The 16,935-nt window shown below is 57.8% G+C and overlaps 4 protein-coding genes across 4 annotated transcripts; 2 read left to right on the top strand and 2 right to left on the bottom strand.

Annotated features, from left to right (window-relative positions):
* Window positions 1-724: 724 nt before the first annotated feature.
* Window positions 725-2,508, bottom strand: LOC102066078 (folate receptor gamma). Its single transcript, XM_005487147.4, has 5 exons — window positions 2,370-2,508; window positions 2,058-2,205; window positions 1,653-1,841; window positions 1,433-1,568; window positions 725-1,142 (listed from the first exon to the last, which is right to left on the bottom strand). The coding sequence occupies exons 1-5, from the start codon at window positions 2,414-2,416 to the stop codon at window positions 868-870; spliced, it is 795 nt and encodes a 264-aa protein (XP_005487204.2). The 5' UTR covers window positions 2,417-2,508; the 3' UTR covers window positions 725-867.
* A 952-nt stretch (window positions 2,509-3,460) lies between these two features.
* ANAPC15 (anaphase promoting complex subunit 15) lies at window positions 3,461-5,336 on the top strand. Its single transcript, XM_074536116.1, has 4 exons — window positions 3,461-3,675; window positions 4,655-4,714; window positions 4,793-4,930; window positions 5,078-5,336. Exons 1-4 carry the CDS (start codon window positions 3,556-3,558, stop codon window positions 5,123-5,125), a joined length of 366 nt encoding a protein of 121 aa, XP_074392217.1. The 5' UTR covers window positions 3,461-3,555; the 3' UTR covers window positions 5,126-5,336.
* Window positions 5,337-5,596: 260 nt separating this feature from the next.
* On the bottom strand, window positions 5,597-7,016 carry TOMT (transmembrane O-methyltransferase). Its single transcript, XM_026793569.2, has 3 exons — window positions 6,742-7,016; window positions 6,118-6,373; window positions 5,597-5,942 (listed from the first exon to the last, which is right to left on the bottom strand). Exons 1-3 carry the CDS (start codon window positions 7,001-7,003, stop codon window positions 5,600-5,602), a joined length of 861 nt encoding a protein of 286 aa, XP_026649370.1. The 5' UTR covers window positions 7,004-7,016; the 3' UTR covers window positions 5,597-5,599.
* A 3,930-nt stretch (window positions 7,017-10,946) lies between these two features.
* On the top strand, window positions 10,947-15,460 carry LAMTOR1 (late endosomal/lysosomal adaptor, MAPK and MTOR activator 1). Its single transcript, XM_074536115.1, has 5 exons — window positions 10,947-11,158; window positions 12,828-12,973; window positions 13,940-14,017; window positions 14,456-14,582; window positions 14,856-15,460. The coding sequence occupies exons 1-5, from the start codon at window positions 11,117-11,119 to the stop codon at window positions 14,946-14,948; spliced, it is 486 nt and encodes a 161-aa protein (XP_074392216.1). The 5' UTR covers window positions 10,947-11,116; the 3' UTR covers window positions 14,949-15,460.
* The last annotated feature ends 1,475 nt before the right edge of the window (window positions 15,461-16,935 follow it).

The following is a 16,935-nucleotide window of genomic DNA, read 5'->3' as shown; positions in this document are numbered from 1 at the left end:
GCAGCGGGTAGCGGCAGCAGCAGTGGGGAGCACCGGGAGGATGAAGAGCACCGGGGCGGGGAGCACCTGGCAGGGGGAAGCACCAGGGGAGCACCCGGGGCATACCGAAAGGAAGAGCCGGGGCACGGTGCTATGAAGGCACCGGCAGTGTGAAGGTACCGGGGAGCTGGGCACTGGGGAAAGTGGGGCCGCGGTGGGGCAGGGCTGGGGCTGGGGGCTGAAGAAGTGGGAGGCGCGACCCGGTTTGGCCACCAAAACCGGGGACTCCATCAGCCAGGGATCAGGACGGTGCTACCCCACAGCTGGGAACGCAGAGCATGTGGGGGGAAAAGGGACAACTGGGGTGGGCTCCGGGCCAGCAGAACTCCCTTGACAACCATGCTCCCACCTCAGGGTCCCCGGGATATCCTCCCCTATTTGCCCATAATTTTTCCAGTCTCATCCTGCGCACCCCAGGGTGTCAGTGACACCTGGGGCCCTGGAGCCATGTCAGGTGCTAGGATACATTCAGCGATCCCATCCTCCTGGGCCCCAGTAGCAGGCAGCTGTGTGCCTGGACAGTGGTTTGGGGGAGGCAGTGCTGGGTAGCCAGGTTGGTTGGTACAAATGAATAGGAATGATGTCTGCTTCATCTCCCCACCAGAAGCAGCATGGGACTAGCAGACATCCCCAGGTCCCTCAAACATCCTATTGACCCCCACAGCCATCACACAACACCCAAGACCAAGCAGGGCAGCAGCATTTATTCATGGGCCACATGCCTTGGGGCGGGGGGACACAGCTTGGGGACATCCCATGAGGACACACAAGGCAGCCTGTGGACCCCCTGACCATCTACTGCCCACTCCTTCCTGCAGCCCCTCCTCCTCAGAGCAGGGCCAGCAGGGTGAGGGGCAGCAGGGACAGCAGGATAGAGGACAGGAAGTTTGGGGGAGCATTGCCATGGGCATAATATTGGGCAACAGCAACGTTGGGGTTCCCCTGAGCGGGGTCAAACCACATCTGGATGCAGCGGCCGCTGCCACGGTGGTGGGACGTGTAGCGGTAGGAGCCAGACCAGACCTGCTCGCAGAGCGCAGCCGCCGTGGGGAACACAAACTTGAACTTCTGGCACATGGCGCCCTTGGGACACTGATTGGTGCCTGGGGGTGGGCAGGGGGTGAAGTGGGTGAGGGCTTTGGGAAATGGGTGTTGCTCCCCTGTGCATGGGGTGCACATGGGTCCCACTGGCATTGCTGGGGAAGAGAGAGCTGACCTCAAGGCGGCACAGGGTCTCACATTGCATTACCCCATGAGGACCCTCACACCCCCTGACCCGCTCACAGCCACCAGGGAGGGTGGGCACAACTTCCCCTGCAGCAAGATGGAGGGTGACTGGAGACCCACAGCAGGGTCGAGGCATGATGGGGGGTGTCCTGCAACCCCCACTCACCTGTAGTCCAGTTCCAGCCCTTGTGCCAGTTGACCTTGCAGGTGACAGCATCCTGGCAATCCTCCCACCACTGCTCACAGTCCTCCTGGCACAGTGGCACATCCCGGATCCGCTCCTTCCGCCAGCTGGTGTCTGCCTGCAGGGCCCCCAGTTTCCCCCAGTTTCCCCCAGCTCACCCCAAGGATTCTGGTGGGTGGATGAGGGCAGGATCTGCACCTACCTGGTCGATCCATGGCCCCAGGTTAGGGGAACACTCATAGAGACACGTGTCCTGGATGAAGTGGCGCTTGCACTTCTCTGGCATGGCCCCACAGTGGTCCCAGTTGAAGTTGTACAGGTAGGACTGGTCCTGGTGAGCTTCCAGACTGGTGTTGGCAGTGCAGCAGGCATTGTCCTTCCAGAGGACACACTGCACCGGGGCAGCCGGGGCTCAGCTGGGACCCATCAGGAGCCACCAGGGCTCAGCTGGGACCTACTGCAGGTCCAGGGAAAGCACCAGTGCCCGTGGGTGGGTGACACCGGGTGCTGGAATTCATGTTGGGGCACAGAGCCCCCCAGCCTCCATCCTGGTGATCCCACAGCAAGTGACACCAGTGGGTGCTGGTGCAGTGGTTAAGGACCGTACCTGTCCGTAGAGCTGCCCCTCAGGGCCAGGCTCTGTTTTGTGGTGCTTGGCATCCATGCAGACATTCAGCAGCGAGTCCCGTGTCACCGTCACTGCTGCAGTGGCAGCTGGCCAGGCCACCAGCAGAGCCAACACCGCTGCCATTGCTCTGCCAGGGCAGGAGCAGGTCAGGATAGCAGCATGGAGAGACGTGGTGACAGCAGGGACAAAGTCCCCCCGCCGTGCACGTGGAAGCGCAGCAGCACATGGTCACTGCCCACGACCACCAACAGTGGGGTCTGGGATCTTACCTGGGGGTGCCAGGGCTCTTACCTGGGGGGCAGCTGGGCTCCAGGTGCCGTGGGACGAGCACAGCTCATCTCAAAGGTCGTGGTGCAGAACAACCCGTGGCCACTGATCACGGGACGCGGGAATGCAGCGGATTGGGCAGCACTGAGGGCATGGAGAAGACAGTACACCCCGCCCTGGCTCCCCACTGTGTCCTGGACTGACACTCGTGCCCATCCTGGCCCCTCATCAGCCCCACATGCAGCTGGGATTCATCCTCCTGGCGCCGGGCTGGGGCCAGCACCAGCCAAAATCCACTTATGGCTGTTTTTCCTTCCCTCCTATGGGAGGTGGCCTGATTCCCTGACACCAGCACAAGGGGAGGACCTGGCCCCCCAGCACCACAGGACCCCTGTGAGTGACTGGTGGGGAACAGCACAGTGGGTAAGAGATGTTGCTGAGAGGGACAGGTACCTTGGCAGGGTCACATTTGGCCACAGGGTAGAGGCAAGTACCCCTCATTGAGTTCCAGGTACTCAGGGGATCACAGATCCCATGGAGGGGGAGCAGATACCTGGCGGGAGAGCATTCACTGTGGCTCGGGAGGGACAGAAACGCTGCAGAGTGAGACATGCCGGCTGGGGGAGGACTAGGAGGGAAGACATCTGTAAGGGACAGATACTTCCAAGGTCACACGTGATGGGGGGGCAGACATGCCCCGGGGATCACAGATGCCCTGAGGAGGGGGGAAGATACCCCCCTCAGAGATGACAGATACCGCCCTCACAGGTGACAGATACTCCCAGCCATGGATGACAGCTGCCCCCACAGGAGCAGATACCCCACCAGCATCACAGATACCTCCTCAGTGTGGTCACTGGTCCCTGTGGGGCTGACATACCCACCATTGGTCACAAATACCCCACGGGGGGCACAGATACTCCGTGGGGATCACAAATACCCCCTGACGGAGGTCACAGATAACTCGGGGCTGCTCACCTATGCCCGGGCCAGCAGAGCAGCCCCACACTCACAGGGGCCCAGACCACCGCCTGTCAATCAAGCCGTACCCCGCCCCCAGACGGCGTTCTAGACCACGCCCTCTCCCTAGCCCCCTTTTGTGCCTGCACGCCCTCTGCGCATGCTCCGTGCGCTGTAACTGGTTCCGGGTCGGCCTCCGCTTCCGGCAGGGCGGCTGGCGCCGGCCTGGCGCTGTTCCCGGTGCCCCGCCATGTCCACGCTGTTCCCCTCACTCCTGCCCCGCCTCACCGAGTCCCTCTGGTTCAACCTCGACCGGCCGTGCGTTGACGAGACCGAGCTGCAGCAGCAGGAGCAGCAGCACCAGGCCTGGGTGGGCACCGGGGCGGGGGGAGCCGTGAGGCGGCGGGGCCGGGTGTCAGAACCGGGAACGGGTTCGGGGCCGGGGAAGCGGGCCCTGCTCCTGCAGCGGGCACGGCCGCGGTGCTCGCTGCAGCCCGGGTGTCCCGGGACACGGGGCTGCTCCGCTGCGTAGCTCCCCACGGGTGTTCACCGGCTGTGCCCGTGTTTCAGCATCCTGTGCCGGTGCTGCCGGCTCGGGCACCGCTGCTCTCGTGTCCGTCACCCGTGTGTCACACCGGCTCCGTGCGGGCTCTTACCGGGGCTCCCCGGTTACCGTGTGGGAGTTAATGAATAAGGTGCTGCTGAACCGAGGCTCCTGCACTAGCTCCCAAATAATTAGTTAACTAATTTCCCGAGGGAGGCGAGGAGCGATTTCTGATCCTGGTAACTGACAAGTGTTTGTGCTGTGAGCGTGGTTCGGTGCTGCAGTGCCTCTGAGTATGGGGGGAAGAACATCTGTTTGATTAAAGTTTAAAAAAAATATCAGTAATTAAGCTTTTATGATTAAATAATAAAGTTTAAATCAATTAAAACCCCAGCACGTAGAAGAGGTTCCAAGTCCCTCTGGGTGGGAGGTGCTGACGTATTTTAATTGAGCTTTAATTATCTGCTGTGGTTGTGTTTGTCTGGCTGATCAGATGTCCCAGATTTGGTTATTTTTTGATAAAGAAGTACATAAGCTTTGTATTTGGGCTTCTGATGCCACACATGGGGACACCTCGACCCCTCTCAGCACCAGAGTGTCACTGGGATCCCCCTGCTTGGTGCCAGGGTGTTGAGGCAGGGTGTTACAGCTGCTCTTCCCTGCTTGGCTGGGGGATGCCAGGGAGGCAGCAGGACTCTGGGCATGGTCAGTCAGTCACACAAGCCAGCAGCTGAGCCAGGAGGGCCTGTTTGCTGGGCTGTCATGGAGCTGTTGGAGTGCTCACCCTCCTCTCTCCCTTCCCCAGCTCCAGAGCATTGCTGAGAAGGACAACAACTTGGTGCCCATAGGAAAGCCAGCGTCCGAGGTGGGTGTGTGCACAGGGAAGGGGGGTGTCACCGGGCTTGAGGGGCAGACAGGATTGCTGGAGCTGTTGTGTCCACAGCACTATGATGAGGAGGAGGAGGAGGATGATGAAGATGATGAAGACAGCGAAGAGGACTCAGAAGATGATGAGGACATGCAGGATATGGATGAGATGAATGATTATAATGAGTCTCCTGATGATGGGGAGATCAATGAGGTAAATAGTGTGAGACCCCAAAGCAGGGGATGTGAAGTGTGTGGGACCCTGAGCATGAGCTCCAAGGGCCTTGTCTCCTTCACATCCTCTATTTTTTCTAATTAAGTTCTTGCTCTGGGGGAGATCTCAAACCTCTTTCTTTCCCAGGTGGACATGGAGGGGACAGAGCAGGATCAGGACCAGTGGATGATCTGATTCTGCCACAACCACACCAGATCAGAGGCTGGGGGAGAGCCTTTGCCCCACAGGTCTGGGGAACAGTTCAGTGAAGCTTCTCCTGCCACGGCTGCTGTGTGGGGCAGGAGATTCGGAGCAAAGCCCTCCAGGGGAGCCAGAGGGGACACTGCCACCTGGCATATTGGAACTGACACATCTTTTCTAATAAACTCAGTTTTCAAGAAAACAACCCCAAATCTGGTGTCTGAGGCCACCAAGGCAGGCAGAGGGTAGGGCTGCTCCCCACCACGCACTGGTGTTCCTGGCACAGCTCCCTGTGCTGTGCAGACAGGAGCTCTGTGGGGAATGAGCCCCTCCCTCATTACCCACCGCCCCCAGCACAGACCACAGCAGCCAGCACGTTTCCTGCAGAGCTCTTGTTGAAGCCCAGGCTAGGTTGGGGACCTGGCACTGCCACGGTGACCGTGGCACCACGGGGCAGGAGGTGCCTGCTCAGTGGGTGCCGGTGTAGCGGAGCTCGGCGATCCCGTCGGGAATGGCGCGGAAGTACTCCAGGCTGGCACGGTGCACCTTGCAGTGGTATTTGCCGCAGGTCTTGGCGTACTGCAGGAAATGGGGTGCCCCAGGGAAGAGGACGTTATCCGCCAGGATGGTGGCCCCCTCAGCCAACAGCTGGTGGCTCTCCAGCAGCCGCAGATCCCGCAGGTAGCTGCGCTTCCAGTGATCCATGAAGACGAAATTGGCGTTCACCAGGCCGTGCTTCTCGCGCAGGTGGGGTATCACCTCCTCCGAGGGGCCCACGATCAGCTCCACCTGTGCTGCACCCCCTCGGTCACTGGGGTGGGGGGCACGGTGCCCACCCACCCCCCTGCTTCACAGGGTGGTGAGAGATCCACGTGGAGCAGGATCAGGGTGCCCACCCACACCCCTGCTTCACATGGAGCAGGATCTTTCTCTTCCCACATTCACTACCCAGCAGGTGCCTCAGTCCCTGCAGCAAAGGATCCCACCCCATCTCCTCCCCGGTTTCCCATGCAAAGCTAGGCTTTGTCCCAGTGCCAGTGCTCACCGTCTCCTCGCTGAAGCCGGCCAGCCGGATCACCTTCTCGGCCACGGCAGCGTGTCGGGGGTCGCCCTCGATGGTGTAGAGGCGGGCGCCTGGGGGCAGCCCCTGTGCCAGCAGCACGGTGCCATAGCCACAGTATGTGCCCAGCTCCAGCACCCGCAGCGGGGCCCGCTCCAGCAGCACCCGCTCCACGATCCGCCCTGGCATGGCATGTGCCTCTCACCACCAATCCGTGCCACCCAGCCCTGGGCAGGGCAAGGGTGCCAAGCAGTTCCCAGGGCCCAGAGGCATGGAGGAGAGCCATGCCAAAAATGCCACAGCCAGGTCAGTGATGCCACAGCCATACCAACAGTGCCATGGCTCACTGATGCCACAGTCATGCCAACAATACTATGGCTATATCAACAATGCCACTGCATGCTAATAGTGCTGTGATCACACCAACACTATCACAGCCATGCCAGTGGTGCTGTGGCCATGCTGGCAATGCCATGGCCATGTCAGTGGTGCCATGGCCATGCCCAGCGCCATGCCCTGTGTGGTGAGGACAAGCAGGGGTGGCACTCACCTTTGTCGGGCCCCACACAGCTGAGGTGCTCACAGTGGTAGCACCACTGATCAAAGGTCTGGAGGATGTGGTGGGGGTCCCCAGGGATGGCGTGAGCCAGCACGTACTGGAAGGCGCGCTGCTCCCGCGAGGTGCCGGTGAGCCGGTCCCGCAGCCAGACCACCAGCACTGCCCGGTACAGCAGCACCAGGTAGTGCCGGTACCGGATCAGCAGGGTCACAATGAAAGGGAGGAAAGCCAGGGCAATTGCTGGAGACACCATCACAAACCAGCGAGGCTGTGTTTTTTGTTAGTTGACTTTGTTCGTTTCGTACTTTTCTTGGGAGTTCTGCCAAATGGGAAGTTTTGCACCCTTTGTGTCCACTATCAGTAGCATAACCTTGGGCCCAGGCTTTGAAAATCTCCCCTGTGCAGAGATCACTAAAGCATTGTGAGCCCTTAAGCCATAACAAGGCAAATCTATCCTGTCATGGGATGCTGTGATAGGGTATCCTTCCAGGGAACCTCACAGCTCCCACTCATGCCAGGAATCGGCTGTGCTGTGCTGTGCACCCCCTGGAAGTGCCCCTTTCCCTGGGCTCCAGTGCTGCTGGGCCTGTAGGGCTGGGGCACCCCAGGATGCTGTGGAGATCCTTGTGCCAGGGCTGGGGAGTGCTGGGGACCCACCTGCCAGGGTCCAGATATTGGGGTTTGCTGGGCTGGCATCCCAGGGGATTGTGCTGCTGTGAGGGGCCCTGTTCAGCACAACCTTTTGCACCCCCTTGATCCAGCTTTGCTGCTCCCATCCCCCATATTCTGTACCTCGCCCCCTGCTCCCCACACCCTGCTCCCCACACCCTGAGCTGTTCGGGGTGCCCAGCCACAGCAACAGGGTAGGGCAATGGGGGTGGCACCTACCTGTCCCCTCACTCCAGGCAGGCAGAGGCAGGCAGTCCTGTGTGGAGCCCTGCTGCCACTCAATTATTGATGGTGTCACCACAGCTGCAGCTGCTATCAGAGCTCCGGTTACCAGCTCAGTGGGGCTGGCAACTGAGACGGGGCCAGGCTGGGGCGGGGAGGTGGTCCTGGGCTGCACAAGGGGGGCTGGGGCTGGGGTACTGATACTGGAGCTGGGGTGCTGATACTGGGGCCTGGGGTACCAGTATCATGGCTGGAGTCCCAATACTGGTGTACTAGGAGCTGTGGTCCTGATACTGGAGCTGGAGTCCTGTCACTGTGCACTGGGAATACTGGGTACTGGAAACACTGGGGAACGGGAGCACGGGGTGTCAGAAGCACTGGGAGGACTGGGAGCCCTAATCAGTGGACTCTGGGGACACTGTGGGCCCCGGGAGCATGGGGGCATTGGCAGCACTGGGGGTCTGGAGGGTTGGGGCACTGGGATCTGTTGTGGTTTAGGAATGGTACTCCCCTGTTCAGTGCCTCCACTGAGACCCTCCAAACCATGCCCATTCTCTCGCTCCCCTGCTTTCCTTTCCCCCTTCCCACAGGGGCGGGATGGAGAGGAGGCACAAAAGGTAAAGATCTCAGGTTGAGATAAGAATAATTTACTGGCTATAATAAAGTGAACAGTAACAGCAACAATATTAATGACAAGGGATAAAAGAAAATATTCACATGGGAGACCCCCTTCCAACCAACAGACAATACCAGAAGCTCCCTCTGCCAATTTACTCGACAGTGAGCTGGTGTATGACAATGGCTCTGTACAAACTTGTGCCACGAGGACTGTGTACACCAGACATATGGGCCTAAAGGGGACTTTGTTATTTGAATCCCTGTAGTAGGCTCAACCTCCAGCACCCCTAATTCTCTCCAAGACACTGGGTACCTTGCTCCATGGTGTTCCACACATCGCAATGCACTACTTGATCATCCCTGGGACTGTGCCTTTCCCTCACACTTGGCAGGAGTTGCCTTCAGAGCCTGAGAGTTTTTGTGCTCTTCCCAATGCCTTTGTCAGTGTTCACATCCCAGGACAAGGATCCCAGCTGCTTGGCTTCACTACCATCCCCTTCCATATGGGCCAGGATACCCCAGCACTGGAGTAGCCAGGTCACCAGGGGCTCACCCAACTGGTGGCTGGGCCTTCTCACACATCTTACAGCTCACCTGGGGACATGGGCCAGGTGATTTTCTCTGGCCCTGCCTCCTGCCCCTGTTCTGAGGGCCCTGCTCTGCCCTCCCTCACTAACTGAGCTGGTTTTCCCTTGGATTCCTTGTTCCCTGCAGGGGTGGCTGCTCCCAGCATGGGCTGTTCCCTGGCTCAGCTGCAGCTGCTGTGGCCGTGGTGCTGTTGCTGTTTCCTCCTCCTCCTCCTCCCCTGAGGGTGCTCTCCACTGACCACTGGTGTGCAGTGAAAAGTAGCCAGGGCCCAGCACACTGCAGTAAGCTGCTCATCTCTGCAACTCACACAGCATCTCCTTGCAAACATTCTGGCACTTTAGCAGAGGCTGCAGTTGTTCAGGGGTGAACTCCCAAACCACCAGAGCAGAGAATGTCTCAAAAAATTGGCCAATTTTCTGGCATGTTCCATGCCACTCATGATTATTCCCCCTCAGGACAGGTCCCTGAATGGCCTTCTTGGAAATCTCTGTTCTGCCCCCAAAGGTGACTCTGAACACAGTGAGGACTGCACTGAGACCAACAGGAACAGGTTTTCTTACCATCCAAAGGGAATTAAAAATGCTCAAAAGCTGTTGTAGCAGGCCCAAAAGAGGAAAGGGGGGAGGGAATGGAGAAAATCATCCTTCCCTGTTCCCCCCTGAGACGAGGTATGGTTATTAATGGGCTTCAAAGGGCAGGAGAGCAGCACTGGATACACATCCCAGAGTGCCCTCATTGCCCTTGGTGTTGCTGTGTCATAAACTCACCTCCCACAGTACAGCAACAAAGAAATGCTGATCCCTGTCCCTGCTCTGTAAAAGGTCACCCCGAGGAGCACACACAGGAACAGAGCCAGGGTCAGGTACCAACCCACATGGACAGACCAAGCACCACTGTCACCAGTGGCCCTGGACTATTACAGCAAATGCTGAGATCAAATTTGTTTCCAACCTACTCTGTTGTTACCTCAACCCTTGGTGCCCCATGCTGGGTGACAAACAAGGACAGTCGTGGTTCAGTAACCAAGCCCAACCCATCTGCTTGCCCACTCCCCCATCAGAAAGATCAGGGAGAGAATTGGAACGGTAAAAACTGGAAATCTTGTGGGTTGAGGTTAATACAGATTAATAGGGAAAGCAAAGACCACTCACACACAAGCAAAGCAAAACAAGAAATTAAGTCACCTATGAAAAATGCCAATCACTTGTTTTTAAAATTTTAAAAGTTTAATAGTAATAAAATGGTTATAAACATAGTAATACAATTAGGGTAAAAATAATTTGACAAATTGAATGAGGACAATATGAGACAATAGAGACAAAGAGTTATGGACGTCCGGGTACCTTTTTCTGGGCAGCACAAGCCTGAAAAGGGACCCCCATTAACAAAGGATTAACCCTTAAAAACAACAGCCTGTTGCATATTCATACACTTCATACATGATGCATAAATTCCATTCAAACACAGGATTCTGTCTAGTCATTGTCAATTTCTCCCTCTTAATCCTAACAGCGGCTTCGAGGTGGGAAAAAATTAGTTTCTTCTGATAAGAGGGCAATAAATTCTTTTTCTCTGAAAGATTTAGGTGTCCTGTGGCTGCCATCTCAGTGCGAGTCCTTTCTTAAAAAAAAAAAGTATCCTACGTAGCATAGTTTCTATTTTAACATTTTTTACAACCTAAAACTACATTTAACACGCTACTTAAGAGATTTAATACAGCATTACTTTCTAACACAACATATATAATATTCATTTTAATATTTGCGAAAAACCAATCATAAAACACATGCATTTTTCACATCTGCATGGGCAAGCAGGTGTTCAGCTATTCCAGGAGAGCAGGGCCCCATCACACGTTAGTTATCGGGACAACACACACCATCACTCCCGGCATCCCCCTCTCCGTCATTGTTGCCCCACTGTATATTCTGAGCACCGGAACACCGGGGAACCCGGGGGCACCGGGAATGCCGGGATCCCTGCGGGCAGGCCGCCCGAGCGCGGGAGCGCGCCCGGGGGGGCGGCGCCCTGGCAGCAGCCACGTGACCCCGCCCGCAGGGCCGCGTGACGCAGCCCACGTGCGAGCAGCGCTCCTGCCCACGTGACGGTCCCGCGCGCGCCCCCGGCGGCGGGCGCGGCCGTGTGTCTGTCTGTGCGTGTGTGTGTCCGTGTGTCCGGGTGTTCCCCGCCGCTCACGTGACCGGCGTGACTCGGCGCTCACGTGACCGCGCGGCGGCGGGGCCGTGCCGGAGCCGGGGCCGCGCTCGCCATGGGCTGCTGCTACAGCAGCGAGGCCGAGGCCTCCGACCAGGTGGGCCTGGCGCCGGGGGAGCACGAGGCCCGCGGCGGGGGTGGCGCCGGGAGGGACGCTCGGCCCCGCTCCCGGGGCTTCCCGGCGGGGGGGGGGCAGGCGGCGTGCGTCCGTGGCGGGGCCCGGCCCTTGCCCGCTCCCGGGCAGTGTCTGAGCGCCGCTCCCGCCTGTCGCCGCCTTCGTGTCGCTCGTTCCGCGCGTGTCTCCCCGGTGCCGCGTGGGGCTGGAGGCGGCGGCTCGGGGGTCGCGCCAGCCCCTCCCGCCGTCCCGCTGTAGGTGTAAGCCCAAGGCCTCACACGGCACCGGCGGGAGCAGCGCCAGGCTTTCCTTCTTGGGACAGCGGGACTGCCACGCAACTCGGGGCCGGGACAGAACTGGGGCTGTCACCTGTCCCGCGAAACTTAATCCGAGTGCGGCGGGAGCTGGGTTGTGACAGCCCGTCCCAGGGGGAGCCGAGCCCGCTTCCACTTGTGTGGCGAGAAAGGAAGGACAAGGGTCTGGGCTGGAGTATGGCAGCAGCATTTCCCAGCAGGAGGAAGGGGAGAGCAAGCTTCTGGCCGGGGAAGGGCTGGAGATGCCACTGACAGCATGTGTGGAGAGCTGGTTGCACTCCCAGTTCACCATGGGTCACAGGCTGAGCATCCTTTCAGGGCAAGACAGACATGGGCTTGAGCATATCCAGAGAAGGAAATGGAGCTGGAGCACAAGGAGTGGCTGAGGGAGCCGAGGGGGCTCAGGCTGCTAGGAGGCTCAGGGATTGCCTTCTCACTCTCCACAACTCCCTGACAGGAGGGTGGAGCCAGGTGGAAGTCTGTCTCTGCTCCCCGGGAACAAGCAACAGGACAGGAGGACAGGGCCTCTGGTTGTGCTATAGAAGGTTTAGGTTAGATATTCGGGAAAATTTCCCTGAAAATGTTGTATAGCTGTGACACAGGCTGCCCAGAACAGTGTTGGAGTCCCCAACCCTGGTGGGATTTAAAAGCAATGTAGACTTGGCACTTGGGACATGGTTTGATGGTGGGCTCAGCAGTGCTGGGAGAACAGTTGGGCTCAGAGGGCTTTTCCAGTTTTGCTGATTCTGTGATCTTGTTCTCATGGGTGTTTGTGCCCATGATCTCCCTGCTGGGCTCTGCTCAGCACCCCTGCAGCACCATTCAGCCAAGCCAGAGGATCGAGGGCTGGGTTGCAGCTCTGCACCTCCTGGAGTGAGTGGAGGAACACACCCTGTGGCTCTGGGAAGCCCCCACCCCCGTGCCTGGGCTTTGGCAGGTGGGGTTCACCTGGCTCAGGTGAGCCCCCTGCTATGCCAGGGTGGGCTCTCTGTGGTGCCCAGGCAGGGGTGGGGCACAGTGGGTCCACATTAGCTGTGGGGTTTAATGCAGGTTGATGCTGGCTGCAGACTCCTGCCTGCAGGATTGGCCACTCCAAATGTGCTGCCTGATTTCAGCAATACTTGCTGCCTTTGTGGCTGGAGGGGCTTCATCTGGGAAGAAGCAAAATAATTGGGTAAAGAGGTGCCTGGCAGAGCTGAGGCTGTTTTGGGTTACACTGGTATGCACAGGGAGCCCTCCTGGCTGGTGAGGGAAAGGTGAGACTTGCCTCATCCCGTGGAGTTAATGCTGCTGGTGTGGGGAAGCCAGGGCTGATTTTCCTCTTGCCTTTCCCTCAGGAGGAAGAGACAAAGCGGCTGCTGGAGCCGGCAGCCAGCCCGCCCAACAAGGTGCTGAACGGGGCAGAGCAGAGCTACCACAACCTGCCGTCAGCACGCACCGATGAGCAGGCCATGCTGTCCTCCATCCTCGCCAAAACAGCCATGTAAGCCTCAGGCCGTGCCCTGGGGCAGGCAGCACCCTCAGGCCATGCCCTGGGGCAGGCAGCATATGTTGGGGACAGTGGTGACCCTGGCTGGGGCTGCCTGGCTGTGGGCCCTGGTGGTCAGCCATAAGTGCTGAGGGGAAGGGAGGAGCTGTGGCAGAGCCCCCCATGTCCCTCTGCCCTCAGACAGCCCCTCCCTCAGCTTTGAGCCCCATGGGCACACAGAGAGAAGACCTGAGGTGTGAGGTAACCCTTCGGGTGCTGGGCTGGAAGTAGGGGCAGGGTTTGCGTGAGAAAGTGAGTCCAGGGGGATGTGGAGAGGGTGGCTGGAGGGGCAGCAGCACTGCATCCCCTTCGGAGGAGGCTTTTCCTCAAATGCACGGGGCAGTGTGGGGAGAGGGCTGTGTCCAGCCTGGCTGGGAGGGCTTTGGGATGCTCATAGGCCCCTCTGCTCCCCTGCCTGACATGGCAGAGCTAGTGGCCACTGTGTGTGTCCAGCATGCAGGGCAGGGCCACAGCAGTTCTGAGCACTGCTCTGCTCTGGGGTGCACACAATGGGGCTCAGCAGGGCCCTGGGTAAGGGCCCAGGTCCTCTCTGAGCCCAGGGCCTGGTACAGGGGCTCTCAGGATATCTGCCAAGGGCATTGTCCTCCCAATGGTTCCTTTTATCTCCAGGTGGCTGCATGCCAAGCTCCTCAGAGCCCAGACCAGCCCCCAGCTTCCTGCAGCCTCTGCCTGCCTCCCTCTGCCCCAGGGCAGCTGTGGGCAAACAGTCCCTGTCATTTCCTTCCTGGCAAGCAGCCAGCCCAGCCTGGCACACTTGTGGCCGGGCAAGTTTGGCCTTGAGATGTTTGTCTTGGGGTGCTGGACTTTGTCTGCCCTGGTCAGAGGATGCTCTGAGATGGGGAGGGAACTCAGGGGGAGCAATGAGCCTCCAGTGGGAGCCACTGTCTCGTGTCTCTGCAGCAACATCATCGACGTGTCGGCAGCGGATTCCCAGGGCATGGAGCAGCATGAGTACATGGACAGAGCCAGGCAGTACAGGTGGGAGCTGCACTTCTCCCCTGGGGTCCCTGCAGTCCTTCACAGCTGTGTGTGTCCCTGGGCAGGTCCCAGGGGTTTGGGCCTGGGGCACTGAACTCGGCATGGAGAAGGGCTGCCTCATCTCAGAGAGCAGCGTGTAGCTTGCTCAGGGAAGGCTGATGGCAGTGCAGGCAGCAGAGCCCAGGACAAAGGGCTCCTGTGTTCACCCAGCCCTTGGGGCAGATGGTGGGGGGCTGGATGTGACTTCTTCTGCCTGACAGGTGTCTGTGTGGGAGAGCTGGAAGCTCCCTCACCCTCCTGCTGCAGGGAGTGAAGAGGGCGGGATGCTGGGAGGGCAGCACCACTGCTCTCCCTTTCTCCCCCTGGGGGTGCAGCACCCCCTTCTGGATGTGCCCATGTCTTGGCATGGCACTGATGTTGGCTGCTCTCCCTTCACAGCACACGCCTGGCCATGCTCAGCAACAACCTGACGCACTGGAAGAAGCTCCCACTGCTGCCATCCCTGACTAACCAGCCGCACCAAGTGCTCGCCAGCGACCCTGTCCCCTTTGCAGACCTGCAGCAGGTGAGCAGGGCTGGGCTGAGCCCTGAGCCCTTGGGATGCTCCCCAGGGACATATCCTCATCCTGGAGGAGCAGTAATGCCCAGAGCCCTGACACAATTTGTTAGAGCTGAGGGCAAAGCCTAGGTCAGGTTTAAGGCCTTGTTAGAGGTGGGGGCAAACCCAGGACAAGCTTAGGGACTCCTTAGGGCTGGAGGCTAACCTGCAGCAGTTTCTTTGGGATAACTTGGAGTTTCAGTGGCCATCAGTGATACAGCCATGTCTTTGTGCCTGCAGGTGTCCCGGATAGCTGCCTATGCCTTCAGTGCGCTCTCACAGATCCGTGTTGACGCCAAAGAAGAACTGGTTGTACAGTTTGGCATCCCTTGAACCTGCCCCCACCACTGCTGCTTCAGTGCTTTGGGTTGTTTTTGGTTTTTTCCTGATTTTTTTTCTCTTTGTATCCCTTCCCTCCCCATGCTGCTGCCACAGAACTTGGACAGATACCCTGTTTCCTACTAAATGCCAAGGCACCCATCATTGGCATGTTGAGCCCACCTGCATTGCTTGAGGCTTTCTCCTCCTCGTGGGTGGGTGGGTGGGTGGGTGTGTGTGCGTGGGGAAGAGGCTGTGTCAGCTGGATGCTGCCTTGCACAGGGACAAGCACAAAGGGAACAGCTGGTGCAAGGAGGCCCTGGTGTGGGTCAGCACCATATGCCAGGTCACCAGGATGGGTGGGCTGGAGCCAGGCAGATGTGATGCTCTGCATGGGGCCTGGTGGCTCCAACACCATCCCTTCTCCTTTTTACATGTTTAGACCTTTATTTTGGTTGTTTTTTGGTTTTGTTCTTTTTTTTTAATTATTATTTTTTGCCACAGTAGATAAAGCCACGTTCATCCAGTGCCTGTCTCCACTGTTCTCTGTCGGACACAGCATGGACATGATGGGGGGAGCCATGCCCTGGTGGGGGGGTACACACATTTGTCTGACCCCTGTCTCCTCTTTGATCATGTCCCATGGGGGCAAGGGGACAGGGAATGCATGATGACCCACCTTTAAGGGGAAGGAAGCACCTGAGATTACTAAATGCTCAAGATTGAAAGGAATGTCAAAAGTCAGGGTTTGCAAATAATCAGAAAGTTTCATTAGTAAATGACACACTTGGCATGGAAATTGCAGGGTACCTTTTTATGGATAGGTTTCCGCAGCCTGAAGAGGATTTCTCATTTTCTATGCAAATTAGTTATCATGCACAGTCAGTTCTTTCAGGTCTACCTGGAAATAGATCCAACAGGTTTGGGGGTCTTTAGTCATCTTAATCCTACCCACCTCGTGCCACTCATGCTGTTTTGTCTTGTGCTTATCAGCAGGAACTACAATAAGGATGTTTTTCCAGGGCTGTCCTGTCTCACCTTGACTCCCTTCTTCAGCCATATCTTTTTCTTTTTCATGGTGTGTTAATATCAACAGTGTTTATTACCAGCAGTCCTTGGTTGATTCCACAGCCATCCAATTATCTTTGTTTGAGACATATGCATTAGCTCTCCTATGTTCTGGGAAGAGAATGCTCAGTGAGACTTACTTTGGACTGTGGTTTATAGGGTCATCAGAGAGTGGGCTTCATTATGCATTAGCCCTTTATAATTGAGAGCTCAAAGGGTCTCACTTTGGATTGCTGTCTAGGTCCCATGAGAGTGGGCTTCAGTCATAGTAATTTTCCATCCTGGCCACAATTTGAGTTGGTTGAAGGTGCAACAGCAAAAATACTGTTCCACTTAGGTTGTGACTCAAGCAAGAAAAATAAGTTTCCAAATCTGTTCATTAAAAAACAGATGCTCAATAAACATCTGTTAGTTCCTTGGTACAGATTGTATCCAATAAGCTCAAGTGGGGCTTAGTCTGGGTTGTCTTTGTGAAGGCCAAGGCCTAACAAGCATTTCTCAGGTCTTGGTGGCTCCTGGGTGGTGGTGGGGACATGTGCCACCACAGTCCAGTCCATGGCTAAACTTACTTGGGCCTCTACAGGATGAAACAGGGCTGTGGCCACAGGGACAAGCGCAGGACCCCCCAGGTGAGAGGAGGCCCCACTAGTAGGTCAGGACAGGTTTGGGGGCTGCTGAGGACCCCTGTCTAGCTGGCACTGCAGGGCTGAGTGGGGTGTCTGCATGTGACACCCTGCTAGAGTCCCCCACGTGCCCCCTTGACTCACTGTGGGCTTCCAGTACTCCGTGTGGCCCCACACAACCCCCTGTCCTGTGTCCACCTCTGACTGGGTGGACTGTGGCTTGAGCCCCACACTCCCACACACCCCCGTGGTCCGATCTGTGTCACTCTGCCTTCACGGGTGGCCCCTGCCTGTGTTCTCCTTGGCCCCAG

The sequence above is a fragment of the Zonotrichia albicollis genome, chromosome 2 (assembly GCF_047830755.1).
Source record: "Zonotrichia albicollis isolate bZonAlb1 chromosome 2, bZonAlb1.hap1, whole genome shotgun sequence".
Classification (NCBI taxonomy): Eukaryota; Metazoa; Chordata; class Aves; order Passeriformes; family Passerellidae; genus Zonotrichia; species Zonotrichia albicollis.
Note: the sequence above shows the minus strand (reverse complement) of the source record. Positions and strands in the feature narration are given on the sequence as shown.

What these genes read in the sequence shown, in the direction of transcription:
- LOC102066078 (XM_005487147.4), bottom strand. Translation starts at nt 2,416, where the DNA reads ATGAGCTGTGCTCGTCCCACGGCACCTGGAGCCCAGCTGCCCCCCAG. An exon ending in AGGGGCAGCTCTACGGACAG is followed by an intron (nt 1,842 to 2,057) that starts GTACGGTCCTTA and finishes GCCCCGGTGCAG; the next exon opens with TGTGTCCTCTGGAAGGACAA. An exon ending in GGGCTGGAACTGGACTACAG is followed by an intron (nt 1,143 to 1,432) that starts GTGAGTGGGGGT and finishes GCCCACCCCCAG; the next exon opens with GCACCAATCAGTGTCCCAAG.
- ANAPC15 (XM_074536116.1), top strand. Translation starts at nt 3,556, where the DNA reads ATGTCCACGCTGTTCCCCTCACTCCTGCCCCGCCTCACCGAGTCCCTC. An exon ending in AGCAGCAGCACCAGGCCTGG is followed by an intron (nt 3,676 to 4,654) that starts GTGGGCACCGGG and finishes TCCCTTCCCCAG; the next exon opens with CTCCAGAGCATTGCTGAGAA. An exon ending in ATGATGGGGAGATCAATGAG is followed by an intron (nt 4,931 to 5,077) that starts GTAAATAGTGTG and finishes TTTCTTTCCCAG; the next exon opens with GTGGACATGGAGGGGACAGA.
- TOMT (XM_026793569.2), bottom strand. Translation starts at nt 7,003, where the DNA reads ATGGTGTCTCCAGCAATTGCCCTGGCTTTCCTCCCTTTCATTGTGACC. An exon ending in CTGTGTGGGGCCCGACAAAG is followed by an intron (nt 6,374 to 6,741) that starts GTGAGTGCCACC and finishes ATGCCATGCCAG; the next exon opens with GGCGGATCGTGGAGCGGGTG. An exon ending in GAAACCGGGGAGGAGATGGG is followed by an intron (nt 5,943 to 6,117) that starts GTGGGATCCTTT and finishes CCCCCACCCCAG; the next exon opens with TGACCGAGGGGGTGCAGCAC.
- LAMTOR1 (XM_074536115.1), top strand. Translation starts at nt 11,117, where the DNA reads ATGGGCTGCTGCTACAGCAGCGAGGCCGAGGCCTCCGACCAG. An exon ending in GACAGAGCCAGGCAGTACAG is followed by an intron (nt 14,018 to 14,455) that starts GTGGGAGCTGCA and finishes CTCCCTTCACAG; the next exon opens with CACACGCCTGGCCATGCTCA. An exon ending in CCTTTGCAGACCTGCAGCAG is followed by an intron (nt 14,583 to 14,855) that starts GTGAGCAGGGCT and finishes TTGTGCCTGCAG; the next exon opens with GTGTCCCGGATAGCTGCCTA.